The 15,677-nt window shown below is 50.4% G+C and overlaps 1 protein-coding gene across 1 annotated transcript in view; it reads left to right on the top strand.

The window, feature by feature from the left end:
- LOC123740271 (sperm-associated antigen 1A) overlaps positions 1–15,677 on the top strand; it is a gene marked incomplete at its 5' end in the record, with an annotated part of 33,075 nt that overhangs the window by 17,192 nt on the left and 206 nt on the right. The window contains 3 exon segments of the mRNA XM_045714119.1: positions 4,346–4,503; positions 9,563–9,704; positions 15,391–15,517. Coding sequence (XP_045570075.1) covers positions 4,346–4,503; positions 9,563–9,704; positions 15,391–15,517 — 427 coding nt within the window.

A 15,677-nucleotide genomic window follows, 5' to 3' on the forward strand; every position in this document is an offset into this window, starting at 1 on the left:
AACTACTCCACCCTCATTAGACAGTGTTAACAGGTAAACTACTCCACCCTCATTAGACAGTGTTAACAGGTAAACTACTCCACCCTCATTAGACAGTGTTAACAGGTAAACTACTCCACCCTCATTAGACAGTGTTAACAGGTAAACTACTCCACCCTCACCTTACCCTCATTAGACAGTGTTAACAGGTAAACTACTCCACCCTCATTAGACAGTGTTAACAGGTAAACTACTCCACCCTCATTAGACAGTGTTAACAGGTGAACTACTCCACCCCATTAGACAGTGTTAACAGGTAAACTACTCCACCCTCACCTTTACCCTCATTAGACAGTGTTAACAGGTAAACTACTCCACCCTCATTAGACAGTGTTAACAGGTAAACTACTCCACCCTCATTAGACAGTGTTAACAGGTAAACTACCCCACCCTCATTAGACAGTGTTAACAGGTAAACTACTCCACCCTCACCTTTACCCTCATTAGACAGTGTTAACAGGTAAACTACTCCACCCTCACCTTTACCCTCATTAGACAGTGTTAACAGGTAAACTACTCCACCCCATTAGACAGTGTTAACAGGTAAACTACTCCACCCTCACCTTTACCCTCATTAGACAGTGTTAACAGGTAAACTACTCCACCCTCATTAGACAGTGTTAACAGGTAAACTACTCCACCCTCATTAGACAGTGTTAACAGGTAAACTACTCCACCCCCATTAGACAGTGTTAACAGGTAAACTACTCCACCCTCATTAGACAGTGTTAACAGGTAAACTACCCCACCCTCATTAGACAGTGTTAACAGGTAAACTACTCCACCCTCACCTTTACCCTCATTAGACAGTGTTAACAGGTAAACTACTCCACCCTCATTAGACAGTGTTAACAGGTAAACTACTCCACCCTCATTAGACAGTGTTAACAGGTAAACTACTCCACCCTCATTAGACAGTGTTAACAGGTAAACTACTCCACCCTCATTAGACAGTGTTAACAGGTAAACTACCCCACCCTCATTAGACAGTGTTAACAGGTAAACTACTCCACCCTCATTAGACAGTGTTAACAGGTAAACTACTCCACCCTCATTAGACAGTGTTAACAGGTAAACTACTCCACCCTCATTAGACAGTGTTAACAGGTAAACTACTCCACCCTCATTAGACAGTGTTAACAGGTAAACTACTCCACCCTCACCTTTACCCTCATTAGACAGTGTTAACAGGTAAACTACTCCACCCTCACCTTTACCCTCATTAGACAGTGTTAACAGGTAAACTACCCCACCCTCATTAGACAGTGTTAACAGGTAAACTACCCCACCCTCATTAGACAGTGTTAACAGGTAAACTACTCCACCCTCATTAGACAGTGTTAACAGGTAAACTACCCCACCCTCATTAGACAGTGTTAACAGGTAAACTACTCCACCCTACCTTTACCCTCATTAGACAGTGTTAACAGGTAAACTACTCCACCCTCATTAGACAGTGTTAACAGGTAAACTACTCCACCCTCATTAGACAGTGTTAACAGGTAAACTACTCCTTACCCTCATTAGACAGTGTTAACAGGTAAACTACTCCACCCTCATTAGACAGTGTTAACAGGTAAACTACTCCACCCTCACCTTTACCCTCATTAGACAGTGTTAACAGGTAAACTACTCCACCCTCATTAGACAGTGTTAACAGGTAAACTACCCCACCCTCATTAGACAGTGTTAACAGGTAAACTACTCCACCCTCATTAGACAGTGTTAACAGGTAAATTACTCCACCCTCATTAGACAGTGTTAACAGGTAAACTACTCCACCCTCATTAGACAGTGTTAACAGGTAAACTACTCCACCCTCATTAGACAGTGTTAACAGGTAAACTACCCCACCCTCATTAGACAGTGTTAACAGGTAAACTACTCCACCCTCACCTTTACCCTCATTAGACAGTGTTAACAGGTAAACTACCCCACCCCCATTAGACAGTGTTAACAGGTAAACTACCCCACCCCCATTAGACTGTGTTAACAGGTAAACTACTCCACCCTCATTAGACAGTGATAACAGGTAAACTACTCCACCCTCAGACAGTGTTAACAGGTAAACTACTCCACCCTCATTAGACAGTGTTAACAGGTAAACTACTCCACCCTCATTAGACAGTGATAACAGGTAAACTACTCCACCCTCAGACAGTGTTAACAGGTAAACTACTCCACCCTCATTAGACAGTGTTAACAGGTAAACTACTCCACCCCCATTAGACAGTGTTAACAGGTAAACTACTCCACCCCATTAGACAGTGTTAACAGGTAAACTACTCCACCCTCATTAGACAGTGTTAACAGGTAAACTACTCCACCCTCATTAGACAGTGATAACAGGTAAACTACTCCACCCTCATTAGACAGTGTTAACAGGTAAACTACTCCACCCTCAGACAGTGTTAACAGGTAAACTACTCCACCCTCATTAGACAGTGTTAACAGGTAAACTACTCCACCCTCATTAGACAGTGTTAACAGGTAAACTACCCCACCCTCATTAGACAGTGTTAACAGGTAAACTACTCCACCCTCATTAGACAGTGTTAACAGGTAAACTACCCCACCCTCATTAGACAGTGTTAACAGGTAAACTACCCCACCCTCATTAGACAGTGTTAACAGGTAAACTACTCCACCCTCATTAGACAGTGTTAACAGGTAAACTACTCCACCCTCATTAGACAGTGTTAACAGGTAAACTACTCCACCCTCATTAGACAGTGTTAACAGGTAAACTACTCCACCCCATTAGACAGTGTTAACAGGTAAACTACTCCACCCTCATTAGACAGTGTTAACAGGTAAACTACTCCACCCTCATTAGACAGTGTTAAAAGGGAAACTACTCCACCCTCATTAGACAGTGTTAACAGGTAAACTACTCCACCCTCACCTTTACCCTCATTAGACAGTGTTAACAGGTAAACTACTCCACCCCCATTAGACAGTGTTAACAGGTAAACTACTCCACCCTCATTAGACAGTGTTAACAGGTAAACTACTCCACCCTCATTAGACAGTGATAACAGGTAAACTACCCCACCCTCATTAGACAGTGTTAACAGGTAAACTACTCCACCCTCATTAGACAGTGTTAACAGGTAAACTACTCCACCCTCATTAGACAGTGTTAACAGGTAAACTACTCCACCCTCATTAGACAGTGATAACAGGTAAACTACCCCACCCTCATTAGACAGTGTTAACAGGTAAACTACCCCACCCTCATTAGACAGTGTTAACAGGTAAACTACTCCACCCCATTAGACAGTGTTAACAGGTAAACTACTCCACCCCCATTAGACAGTGTTAACAGGTAAACTACTCCACCCTCATTAGACAGTGTTAACAGGTAAACTACTCCACCCTCATTAGACAGTGTTAACAGGTAAACTACTCCACCCTCATTAGACAGTGTTAACAGGTAAACTACTCCACCCTCATTAGACAGTGTTAACAGGTAAACTACTCCACCCTCATTAGACAGTGATAACAGGTAAACTACCCCACCCTCATTAGACAGTGTTAACAGGTAAACTACTCCACCCTCATTAGACAGTGTTAACAGGTAAACTACCCCACCCTCATTAGACAGTGTTAACAGGTAAACTACTCCACCCTCATTAGACAGTGTTAACAGGTAAACTACTCCACCCTCATTAGACAGTGTTAACAGGTAAACTACTCCACCCTCATTAGACAGTGTTAACAGGTAAACTACTCCACCCTCATTAGACAGTGTTAACAGGTAAACTACTCCACCCTCATTAGACAGTGTTAACAGGTAAACTACTCCACCCTCATTAGACAGTGTTAACAGGTAAACTACCCCACCCTCATTAGACAGTGTTAACAGGTAAACTACTCCACCCTCATTAGACAGTGTTAACAGGTAAACTACCCCACCCTCATTAGACTGTGTTAACAGGTAAACCTGGACATTTTTGGAAAGTTAACAGAATTGATCCACCCTGCAGTAACAACTATACGAAGTGATTGAGATTTGTTTGAAAGGTCAGATTCCCCTTAAACTAAAGACTCCAGCTCAGACGTCCATCTTCTTCAAGCACAACGGTTGTAGTGTGAATTACCTGCAGTCCTCCAGTCCTCTAGCTACTGCAGCTCCATGCTATTTATACACTGTCCTGCTGCTTGCATAACAGCAGGGACAGCTGGGAGGATAACACGATCTGTGTGTGTGTGTGTGTGTGTGTGTGTGTGTGTGTGTGTGTGTGTGTGTGTGTGTGTGTGTGTGTGTGTGTGTGTCTCTCTCCTGTACGTCTGGTTCCTCCAGGATCACGAGGTTACTGATAGAGCAGGATGGAGAGCAGTGGAGAGAGAAACTCCCTGAGATCCCTCTGGTCCCGCTGTCAGCTCAGCAGCACCGCAGGGAGGAACCGCCCAGCGCTGAGGTCCTACAGGCCAGAGCAGAGAAGGCCAAGCACCACGCAGGTAGTGGGGGGGGGGTCCACACTCTTAGAAGAAAAGAGTTCCAACGGGGGTTCTTCGGCTGTCCACCGTAGGAGAACCCTTTTTTTGGTTCCAGGAAAGAACTCTGTTGGGTTCCACGTAGAACTCTCTGGGGAAAAGGGTTCTACATGGAACCCAATAGGGTTCTACTTGGAACCAGAAGTGTTCTACCTGGAACCAAAAGTGTTCTACCTGGAACCAAAAAGGGTTCTACCTGGAACCAAAAAGTGTTCTACCTGGAACCAAAAAGGGTTCTACCTGGAACCAAAAAGGGTTCTTCAAAGGTTTCTCCTACGGGGACTGCTGAATAACTCTTTTAGGTTCTAGATAGCACCTATTTTTCTAAGAGTGTCGTCACCCAGAAGCTAACCTGCGTTCCGCTGACCAGCCGTTTCCTCTGTCACGAGAGACTACATTCAGCCTGACTCACAGCATGAGTCCACAATGACCCCCTACTCCCTATGTTGTTCACTAATTCTGACCAGAGCCCATAGCACCCTATTCCCTATATAGTGCACTACCTTTGGCCAGAGCCCAGGGTTAAACGCAGTGCAATAGGGAATAGGGTGACATTTTCTGTGCAGCAAGCATCATCAGCATCATCATCGTCATCATTCTTCATCCTCTTTCTGCTGTGAGCTGGAACCTTCAATGGTCTTATAGTCTGGAGGACTGGAGGAAGGGAGGGGGACAGAGAGAAGAGACAGACTGGAGGGGGACAGAGAGAGGAGACAGACTGGAGGGGGACAGAGAGAGGAGACAGACTGGAGGGGGACAGAGAGAGGAGACAGACTGGGGGGGACAGAGAGAGGAGACAGACTGGGGGGGACAGAGAGAGGAGACAGACTGGGGGGGACAGAGAGAGGAGACAGACTGGGGGGGACAGAGAGAGGAGACAGACTGGGGGGGACAGAGAGAAGAGACAGACTGGAGGGGGACAGAGAGAGGAGACAGACTGGGGGGGACAGAGAGAGGAGACAGACTGGGGGGACAGAGAGAGGAGACAGACTGGGGGGGACAGAGAGAGGAGACAGACTGGGGGGGGACAGAGAGAGGAGACAGACTGGGGGGGGACAGAGAGAGGAGACAGACTGGAGGGGGACAGAGAGAGGAGACAGACTGGGGGGGACAGAGAGAGGAGACAGACTGGGGGGGACAGAGAGAGGAGACAGACTGGGGGGGACAGAGAGAGGAGACAGACTGGAGGGGGACAGAGAGAGGAGACAGACTGGAGGGGGGACAGAGAGAGGAGACAGACTGGAGGGGGACAGAGAGAGGAGACAGACTGGGGGGGACAGAGAGAGGAGACAGACTGGGGGGGACAGAGAGAGGAGACAGACTGGGGGGGACAGAGAGAGGAGACAGACTGGAGGGGGACAGAGAGAGGAGACAGACTGGAGGGGGACAGAGAGAGGAGACAGACTGGGGGGGGACAGAGAGAGGAGACAGACTGGGGGGGGACAGAGAGAGGAGACAGACTGGGGGGGACAGAGAGAGGAGACAGACTGGAGGGGGACAGAGAGAGGAGACAGACTGGAGGGGGACAGAGAGAGGAGACAGACTGGGGGGGACAGAGAGAGGAGACAGACTGGAGGGGGACAGAGAGAGGAGACAGACTGGGGGGGACAGAGAGAGGAGACAGACTGGAGGGGGACAGAGAGAGGAGACAGACTGGAGGGGGACAGAGAGAGGAGACAGACTGGGGGGACAGAGAGAGGAGACAGACTGGAGGGGGACAGAGAGAGGAGACAGACTGGAGGGGGGACAGAGAGAGGAGACAGACTGGAGGGGGACAGAGAGAGGAGACAGACTGGGGGGGACAGAGAGAGGAGACAGACTGTCTGCTGGAGGACAGAGAGAGGAGACAGACTGGGGGGGACAGAGAGAGGAGACAGACTGGAGGGGGACAGAGAGAGGAGACAGACTGGGGGGGACAGAGAGAGGAGACAGACTGGGGGGGACAGAGAGAGGAGACAGACTGGGGGGGACAGAGAGAAGAGACAGACTGGAGGGGGACAGAGAGAGGAGACAGACTGGGGGGGACAGAGAGAGGAGACAGACTGGGGGGGACAGAGAGAGGAGACAGACTGGAGGGGGACAGAGAGAGGAGACAGACTGTCTACTGGAGGACTGGGGGGGACAGAGAGAGGAGACAGACTGGAGGGGGACAGAGAGAGGAGACAGACTGGGGGGGGACAGAGAGAGGAGACAGACTGGAGGGGGACAGAGAGAGGAGACAGACTGGAGGGGGACAGAGAGAGGAGACAGACTGGAGGGGGACAGAGAGAGGAGACAGACTGGGGGGACAGAGAGAGGAGACAGACTGGAGGGGGACAGAGAGAGGAGACAGACTGGGGGGGACAGAGAGAGGAGACAGACTGGGGGGGACAGAGAGAGGAGACAGACTGTCTACTGGAGGACTGGAGGGGGACAGAGAGAGGAGACAGACTGGGGGGGACAGAGAGAGGAGACAGACTGTCTGCTGGAGGACTGGAGGGGACAGAGAGAGGAGACAGACTGTCTACTGGAGGACTGGAGGGGGACAGAGAGAGGAGACAGACTGGAGGGGGACAGAGAGAGGAGACAGACTGTCTACTGGAGGACTGGGGGGGACAGAGAGAGGAGACAGACTGGAGGGGGACAGAGAGAGGAGACAGACTGGGGGGGACAGAGAGAGGAGACAGACTGGAGGGGGACAGAGAGAGGAGACAGACTGGGGGGGACAGAGAGAGGAGACAGACTGTCTGCTGGAGGACAGAGAGAGGAGACAGACTGGGGGGGACAGAGAGAGGAGACAGACTGGAGGGGGACAGAGAGAGGAGACAGACTGGAGGGGGACAGAGAGAGGAGACAGACTGGGGGGGACAGAGAGAGGAGACAGACTGGAGGGGGGACAGAGAGAGGAGACAGACTGGGGGGGACAGAGAGAGGAGACAGACTGGGGGGGACAGAGAGAGGAGACAGACTGTCTACTGGAGGACTGGAGGGGGACAGAGAGAGGAGACAGACTGGGGGGGACAGAGAGAGGAGACAGACTGGAGGGGGACAGAGAGAGGAGACAGACTGGAGGGGGACAGAGAGAGGAGACAGACTGGGGGGGACAGAGAGAGGAGACAGACTGGAGGGGGACAGAGAGAGGAGACAGACTGGGGGGGACAGAGAGAGGAGACAGACTGGGGGGGACAGAGAGAGGAGACAGACTGGAGGGGGACAGAGAGAAGAGACAGACTGGAGGGGGACAGAGAGAGGAGACAGACTGGAGGGGGACAGAGAGAGGAGACAGACTGGTGGGGGACAGAGAGAGGAGACAGACTGGGGGGACAGAGAGAGGAGACAGACTGTCTGCTGGAGGACTGGAGGGGGACAGAGAGAGGAGACAGACTGGAGGGGGACAGAGAGAGGAGACAGACTGGAGGGGGACAGAGAGAGGAGACAGACTGGAGGGGGACAGAGAGAGGAGACAGACTGGGGGGGACAGAGAGAGGAGACAGACTGGAGGGGGACAGAGAGAGGAGACAGACTGGAGGGGGACAGAGAGAGGAGACAGACTGTCTGCTGCTGGAGTCTTTATAACAGGACAATGATTAGAGTCCCAGCCTCAGCCCCAGTCCCGGCCTCAGTCCCAGCCTCAGTCCCAGTCCCAGCCCCAGTCCCAGCCCCAGTCCCACCCTCAGCCCCCCCAGCCCCAGCCCCAGCCCCAGTCCCAGCCTCAGCCCCAGTCCCAGTCCCAGTCCCAGTCCCAGCCTCAGTCCCAGTCCCAGCCTCAGTCCCAGTCCCAGCCCCAGCCCCAGTCCCAGTCCCAGTCCCAGCCCCAGCCCCAGTCCCAGTCCCAGTCCCAGCCTCAGCCCCAGTCCCAGTCCCAGTCCCAGCCCCAGTCCCAGCCCCAGTCCCAGCCTCAGTCCCAGTCCCAGTCCCAGCCCCAGTCCCAGCCCCAGTCCCAGTCCCAGCCTCAGTCCCAGTCCTTGCCCCAGCCTCAGTCCCAGTCCCAGTCCCAGCCTCAGTCCCAGCCTCAGTCCCAGTCCCAGCCCCAGCCCCAGTCCCAGCCCCAGTCCCAGCCCCAGTCCCACCCTCAGCCCCAGCCTCAGCCCCAGTCCCAGTCCCAGTCCCAGCCTCAGTCCCAGTCCCAGCCCCAGCCTCAGTCCCAGTCCCAGTCCCAGCCCCAGCCCCAGTCCCAGCCCCAGTCCCAGCCCCAGTCCCAGCCCCAGCCCCAGCCCCAGCCCCAGTCCCAGTCCCAGTCCCAGCCTCAGTCCCAGTCCCAGCCCCAGCCCCAGTCCCAGCCTCAGTCCCAGTCCCAGTCCCAGCCTCAGTCCCAGTCCCAGTCCCAGTCCCAGCCTCAGTCCCAGTCCCAGTCCCAGCCCCAGTCCCAGCCCCAGTCCCAGCCTCAGTCCCAGTCCCAGTCCCAGCCCCAGCCCCAGTCCCAGCCCCAGTCCCAGTCCCAGCCTCAGTCCCAGTCCCAGCCCCAGCCCCAGTCCCAGCCTCAGTCCCAGTCCCAGCCCCAGCCCCAGTCCCAGCCCCAGTCCCAGCCCCAGTCCCACCCTCAGCCCCAGCCTCAGCCCCAGTCCCAGTCCCAGTCCCAGCCTCAGTCCCAGTCCCAGCCCCAGTCCCAGCCCCAGTCCCAGCCCCAGCCCCAGCCTCAGTCCCAGTCCCAGTCCCAGCCCCAGTCCCAGCCCCAGCCCCAGCCCCAGTCCCAGCCCCAGTCCCAGTCCCAGTCCCAGCCCCAGTCCCAGTCCCAGCCTCAGCCCCAGTCCCAGGGCCGTGCTGCAGCCAACCATAATTTATGTTTTAACTGTGATTAATGGAAGAACGGAGCTGGCAGCTTTTTCCCAGAACACCCCAGTGGTCTAATTGATTAGCTGTCCGTTATCACATGAATGACTGCTGATTTGACCTATTTTTACCCTGGATTTTAAGGACAAAATTACCACTCACTTATTTTAGTGAAATACGATTCTTACAAAATAATAAAAACATTTTGGTCAAATTACTCAGTATGATGTCACACATTTACTCAACCAACACCGTTTCTTGCTTTGCCTTGCAGCTCAAAAAGCAGAAGTCTGTTTCAATTCACTGAAACAAGAAGGGAATGAGTTTGTGAAGAAAGGCCAGTTCCAGGAGGCTGTGAGGACGTACAGTGAATGCCTTAAGCTGAAACCAGAGGAATGTCCCGTCTACACCAACAGGTAAGGACCTGTCCGTGTCTACTTCATCCTAACATGTACAGGGGCGTTCTGAAAGTATTCAAACACCTTGACTTATTCCACATTTTGTTAAGTTACAGCCTTATTCTAAAATGGATTAACTTGTTTCCCCCCCCCCCCCCCCTCTTCAATCTGCACACAATACCCCATAATGACATCACAATACCCCATAATGACATCACAATACCCCATGATGACATCACAATACCCCATAATGACATCACAATACCCCATAATGACATCACAATACCCCATAATGACATCACAATACCCCATAATGACATCACAATACACCATAATGACAAAGCAAAAACAGGTTTTAATTTTGATTTTTTTTACAAATAATAAGACAAAATGAAATATCACATTTACATAAGTATTCAGACCCTTTACTCAGTACTTTGTTGAAGCACCTTTGGCAGCGATTACAGCCTCGAGTCTTCTTGGGTATGACGCTACAAGCTTGGCACACCTGTATTTGGGGAGCTCATTCTTCTCTGCAGATCCTCTCAAGCTCTGTCAGGTTGGATGGGGAGCGTCGCTGCACAGCTATTTTCAGGTCTCTCCAGAGATGTTCGATCAGGTTCAAGTCCGGATGCTGGGACAAGATTCGGTGTCCAAGCTGGGGGGCGGAACGGAAATTTTAACTACAGTCTGCCAGCGGCTGAAAAACCACAGCATGATGCTTCCACCACCATGCTTCACCGTAGGGATGGTGCCAGGTTTCCTCCAGACGTGACGCTTGGCATTCAGGCCAAAGAGTTCAATCTTGGTTTCATCAGACCAGAGAATCTTGTTTCTCGTGGTCTGAGAGTCCTTTAGGTGCCTTTTGGCAAACTCCAAGTGGGTTGTCATGTACCTTTTACTGAGGAGTGGCTTCTGTCTGGCCACTCTACCATAAAGGCCTTGATTGGTGGAGTGCAGCAGAGATGGTTGTCCTTCTGGAAGGTTCAGAGGAACTCTGGAGCTCTGTCAGAGTGATCATCGGTTTCTTGGTCACCTCCCTGACCAAGGCCCTTCTCCCCCTGATTGCTCAGTTTGTCCGGGCGGCCAGCTCTAGGAAGAGTCTTGGTGGCTCCAAACTTCTTCCATTTAAGAACGATGGAGGCCACTGTGTTCTTGGGGACCTTCAATGCTGCAGAAATGTTTTGGTGCCCTTCTCCAGATCTGTGCCTCGACACAATCCTGTCTCAGAGCTCTACGGACAATTCCTTCAACCTCATGGCTTGGTTTTTACTCTGACATGCTCAGTCAACTGTGAGACCTCATATAGACAGGTGTGTGCCTTTCCAAATCATGTCCAATCAATTGAATTTACCACAGGTGGACTCCAATCAAGTTGTAGAAACATCTCAAGGATGGTCAATGGAAACAGGATGCACCTGAGCTCAATTTAGTCTCATAGCAAAAGGTCTGAATACATATGTCAATAAGATATCTGTTTTTTATTTTTAATACATTTGCAACAAGAACCCCGGTCTGTGTAACCGGTGGGAACAGAACCCCGGTCCGTCTGTGTAACCGGTGGGAACAGAACCCCGGTCCGTCTGTGTAACCGGTGGGAACAGAACCCCGGTCCGTCTGTGTAACCGGTGGTAACAGAACCCCGGTCTGTGTAACTGGTGGTAACAGAACCCCGGTTCGTGTAACCGGTGGTAACAGAACCCCGGTCCGTCTGTGTAACCGGTGGTAACAGAACCCCGGTTCGTGTAACCGGTGGTAACAGGACCCCGGTTCGTGTAACCGGTGGTAACAGAACCCCGGTCCGTCTGTGTAACCGGCGGTAACATAACCCCGGTCCGTCTGTGTAACCGGCGGTAACAGAACCCCGGTCCGTCTGTGTGACCGGTGGTAACAGAACCCCGGTCCGTCTGTGTGACCGGTGGTAACAGAACCCCGGTCCGTCTGTGTAACCGGTGGTAACAGAACCTCGGTCTGTCAGCTCTAACCCCAGCCAGTCCGCTCTAACCCCAGCCAGTCCGCTCTAACCCCAGCCAGTCTGCTCTAACCCCAGCCAGTCCGCTCTAACCCCAGCCAGTCCGCTCTAACCCCAGCCAGTCCGCTCTAACCCCAGCCAGTCCGCTCTAACCCCAGCCAGTCCGCTCTAACCCCAGCCAGTCCGCTCTAACCCCAGCCAGTCCGCTCTAACCCCAGCCAGTCCGCTCTAACCCCAGCCAGTCTGCTCTAACCCCAGCCAGTCCGCTCTAACCCGTCTGCCATGAGGTCAGTAAATCCAGTCAGACTAATCAGATGTGTTGCTGTAGTGTAGAAATAGAAACAGGAACAGCAGGGTGCTCTCTCTCTCTCTCTCTCTCTCTCTCTCTCTCTCTCTGTCTCTGTCTCTCTGTCTCTCTGTCTCTCTGTCTCTCTCTCTCTCTCTCTCTCTCTCTCTCTCTCTCTCTCTCTCTCTCCCTCTCCCTCTCCCTCTCTCTCTCTCTCTGTGCTCTCTCTCTCTCTCTCTGTGCTTTCTCTCTCTCTCTCTCTCTCTCTGTGCTCTCTCTCTGTGCTCTCTCTCTGTGCTCTCTCTCTGTGCTCTCTGTGCTCTCTCTCTCTCTCTGTGCTCTCTGTGCTCTCTCTCTGTGCTCTCCCTCTCTCTCTGTGCTTGCTCTCTCTCTCTCTGTGCTTGCTCTCTCTCTCTCTCTGTGCTTGCTCTCTCTCTGTGCTCTCTCTCTCTCTCTCTGTGCTTTCTCTCTTCTCACTCACTCACTCACTCACTCACTCACTCACTCACTCACTCACTCACTCACTCACTCACTCACTCACTCACTCACTCACTCAGTGTGTAACACAGAACAGGGTAGCGGAGCGTAAGTTGTCCTAGAAAGACATGCATCACGGTCTCTCCTGGGATGGGAAACCTGGGTCCTATTCATTAGGCACCAAAACGGAACAAACGGACTGAAACAGGGACGGACTACCTGAACTTGGCCAATAAGAAACGCTTATTGTCACTTTCTGTTGCGAAACATTTTGCCTCTCCTCTCCCTCATCCTCTCCCTCATCCTCTCCTCTCCCCCTCCTCTCCCCCTCCTCTCCTCTCCCTCCTCCTCTCCTCCTCCTCTCCCTCATCCTCTCCTCTCCCTCATCCTCTCCCTCATCCTCTCCTCTCCCCCTCCTCTCCCTCATCCTCTCCCTCATCCTCTCCTCTCCCCATCCTCTCCCTCATCCTCTCCCTCATCCTCTCCCTCTCCTCTCCCTCTCCTCTCCCTCATCCTCTCCCCTCCTCTCCCTCATCCTCTCCCTCTCCTCTCCCTCATCCTCTCCCTCATCCTCTCCCCCTCCTCTCCCTCATCCTCTCCCTCATCCTCTCCCTCATCCTCTCCTCCTCCTCTCCCTCTCCTCTCCCCCTCCTCTCCCATCCCGCCTCTCCTCTCCCAACCTGCCTCTCCTCTCCCTCATCCTCTCCCACATCGCCTCTCCTCTCCCCCTCCTCTCCCTCATCCTCTCCCATCCCGCCTCTCCTATCCTCCTCCTCTCCCCCTCCTCTCCCTCATCCTCTCCCATCCCGCCTCTCCTCTCCTCCTCCTCTCCACCTCCCCTCCCCCTCCTCTCCTCATCCTCTCCCTCTCCTCTCCTCCTCCTCTCCCCCCATCCCTCTCCTCTCCTCCTCAATAGCAGGTAGAGTAGTGTTGTCAGTGTTGACAGAGTGTACTGTACCGTAGAGAGGAAAGGGCTGGCCTCGCTGACATGACTCACTGCACCCTACCTTTGTGTTCATGTCCTGTTCTGCATAAAGCCCTGTGTGTACAGCCAGTCACAGTACACACTCCACAGCCACATAGTGTGAACAACAAAAGGCCAGCTTTACAACACACACACACGACCTTAGGGAAGGGTTGAGAACGACAGAGAAATGACAGGGTTATCAATGTTAAAACACTGCAGTTTGTCTTGGTGCAAGAAAATACAAGAGAGGCTGATTGTATGAGCTGTTACATTCTGCCTCCATAGAGATACACTATAATACTGTTGTTACATTCTGCCTCCATAGAGATACACTATAATACTGTTGTTACATTCTGCCTCCATAGAGATACACTATAATACTGTTGTATTACATTCTGCCTCCATAGAGATACACTATAATACTGTTGTATTACATTCTGCCTCCATAGAGATACACTATAATACTGTTGTGTTACATTCTGCCTCCATAGAGATACACTATAATACTGTTGTATTACATACTGCCTCCATAGAGATACACTATAATACTGTTGTATTACATACTGCCTCCATAGAGATACACTATAATACTGTTGTGTTACATTCTGCCTCCATAGAGATACACTATAATACTGTTGTATTACATTCTGCCTCCATAGAGATACACTATAATACTGTTACATTCTGCCTCCATAGAGATACACTATAATACTGTTGTATTACATTCTGCCTCCATAGAGATACACTATAATACTGTTGTTACATACTGCCTCCATAGAGATACACTATAATACTGTTGTTACATTCTGCCTCCATAGAGATACACTATAATACTGATTACATTCTGCCTCCATAGAGATACACTATAATACTGTTGTATTACATTCTGCCTCCATAGAGATACACTATAATACTGTTGTATTACATTCTGCCTCCATAGAGATACACTATAATACTGTTGTTACATTCTGCCTCCATAGAGATACACTATAATACTGTTGTATTACATTCTGCCTCCATAGAGATACACTATAATACTGTTGTATTACATTCTGCCTCCATAGAGATACACTATAATACTGTTGTATTACATTCTGCCTCGATAGAGATACACTATAATACTGTTGTTTACATTCTGCCTCCATAGAGATACACTATAATACTGTTGTTACATTCTGCCTCCATAGAGATACACTATAATACTGTTGTATTACATTCTGCCTCCATAGAGATACACTATAATACTGTTGTATTACATACTGCCTCCATAGAGATACACTATAATACTGTTGTATTACATTCTGCCTCCATAGAGATACACTATAATACTGTTGTATTACATTCTGCCTCCATAGAGATACACTATAATACTGTTGTATTACATACTGCCTCCATAGAGATACACTATAATACTGTTGTATTACATTCTGCCTCCATAGAGATACACTATAATACTGGATTACATACTGCCTCCATAGAGATACACTATAATACTGTTGTGTTACATTCTGCCTCCATAGAGATACACTATAATACTGTGTTACATTCTGCCTCCATAGAGATACACTATAATACTGTTGTATTACATTCTGCCTCCATAGAGATACACTATAATACTGTTACATACTGCCTCCATAGAGATACACTATAATACGTTGTTACATACTGCCTCCATAGAGATACACTATAATACTGTTGTATTACATTCTGCCTCCATAGAGATACACTATAATACTGTTGTTACATTCTGCCTCCATAGAGATACACTATAATACTGTTACATTCTGCCTCCATAGAGATACACTATAATACTGTTGTATTACATTCTGCCTCCATAGAGATACACTATAATACTGTTGTATTACATTCTGCCTCCATAGAGATACACTATAATACTGTTGTATTACATTCTGCCTCCATAGAGATACACTATAATACTGTTGTTACATTCTGCCTCCATAGAGATACACTATAATACTGTTGTATTACATTCTGTCCTTAGAGCGCTGTGCTTCCTGAAGCTAGATATGTTTGCTGAAGCCAAGCAGGACTGTGACTCAGCCCTGAGGCTGGAGCCAGCCAATAAGAAGGCCTTCTACAGACGGGCCGTGGCCAATAAAGGCCTGAAGGTAAGGGACCGGTTTCAGAGATTCACAGGACCAGTTGGTGGGTTTGGCCGCTAACCTGGGTTGACTACTGTTGGAGACGGGGAATGAAACGACTACCTGGTCTCTTCCTCTGGTCGCGCGTGTGTGTCCGTGTGTGTGTGTCCGTGTGTGTGTGTGTGTC

This window comes from Salmo salar, unplaced genomic scaffold (assembly GCF_905237065.1).
Source record: "Salmo salar unplaced genomic scaffold, Ssal_v3.1, whole genome shotgun sequence".
NCBI classification, from domain to species: Eukaryota; Metazoa; Chordata; class Actinopteri; order Salmoniformes; family Salmonidae; genus Salmo; species Salmo salar.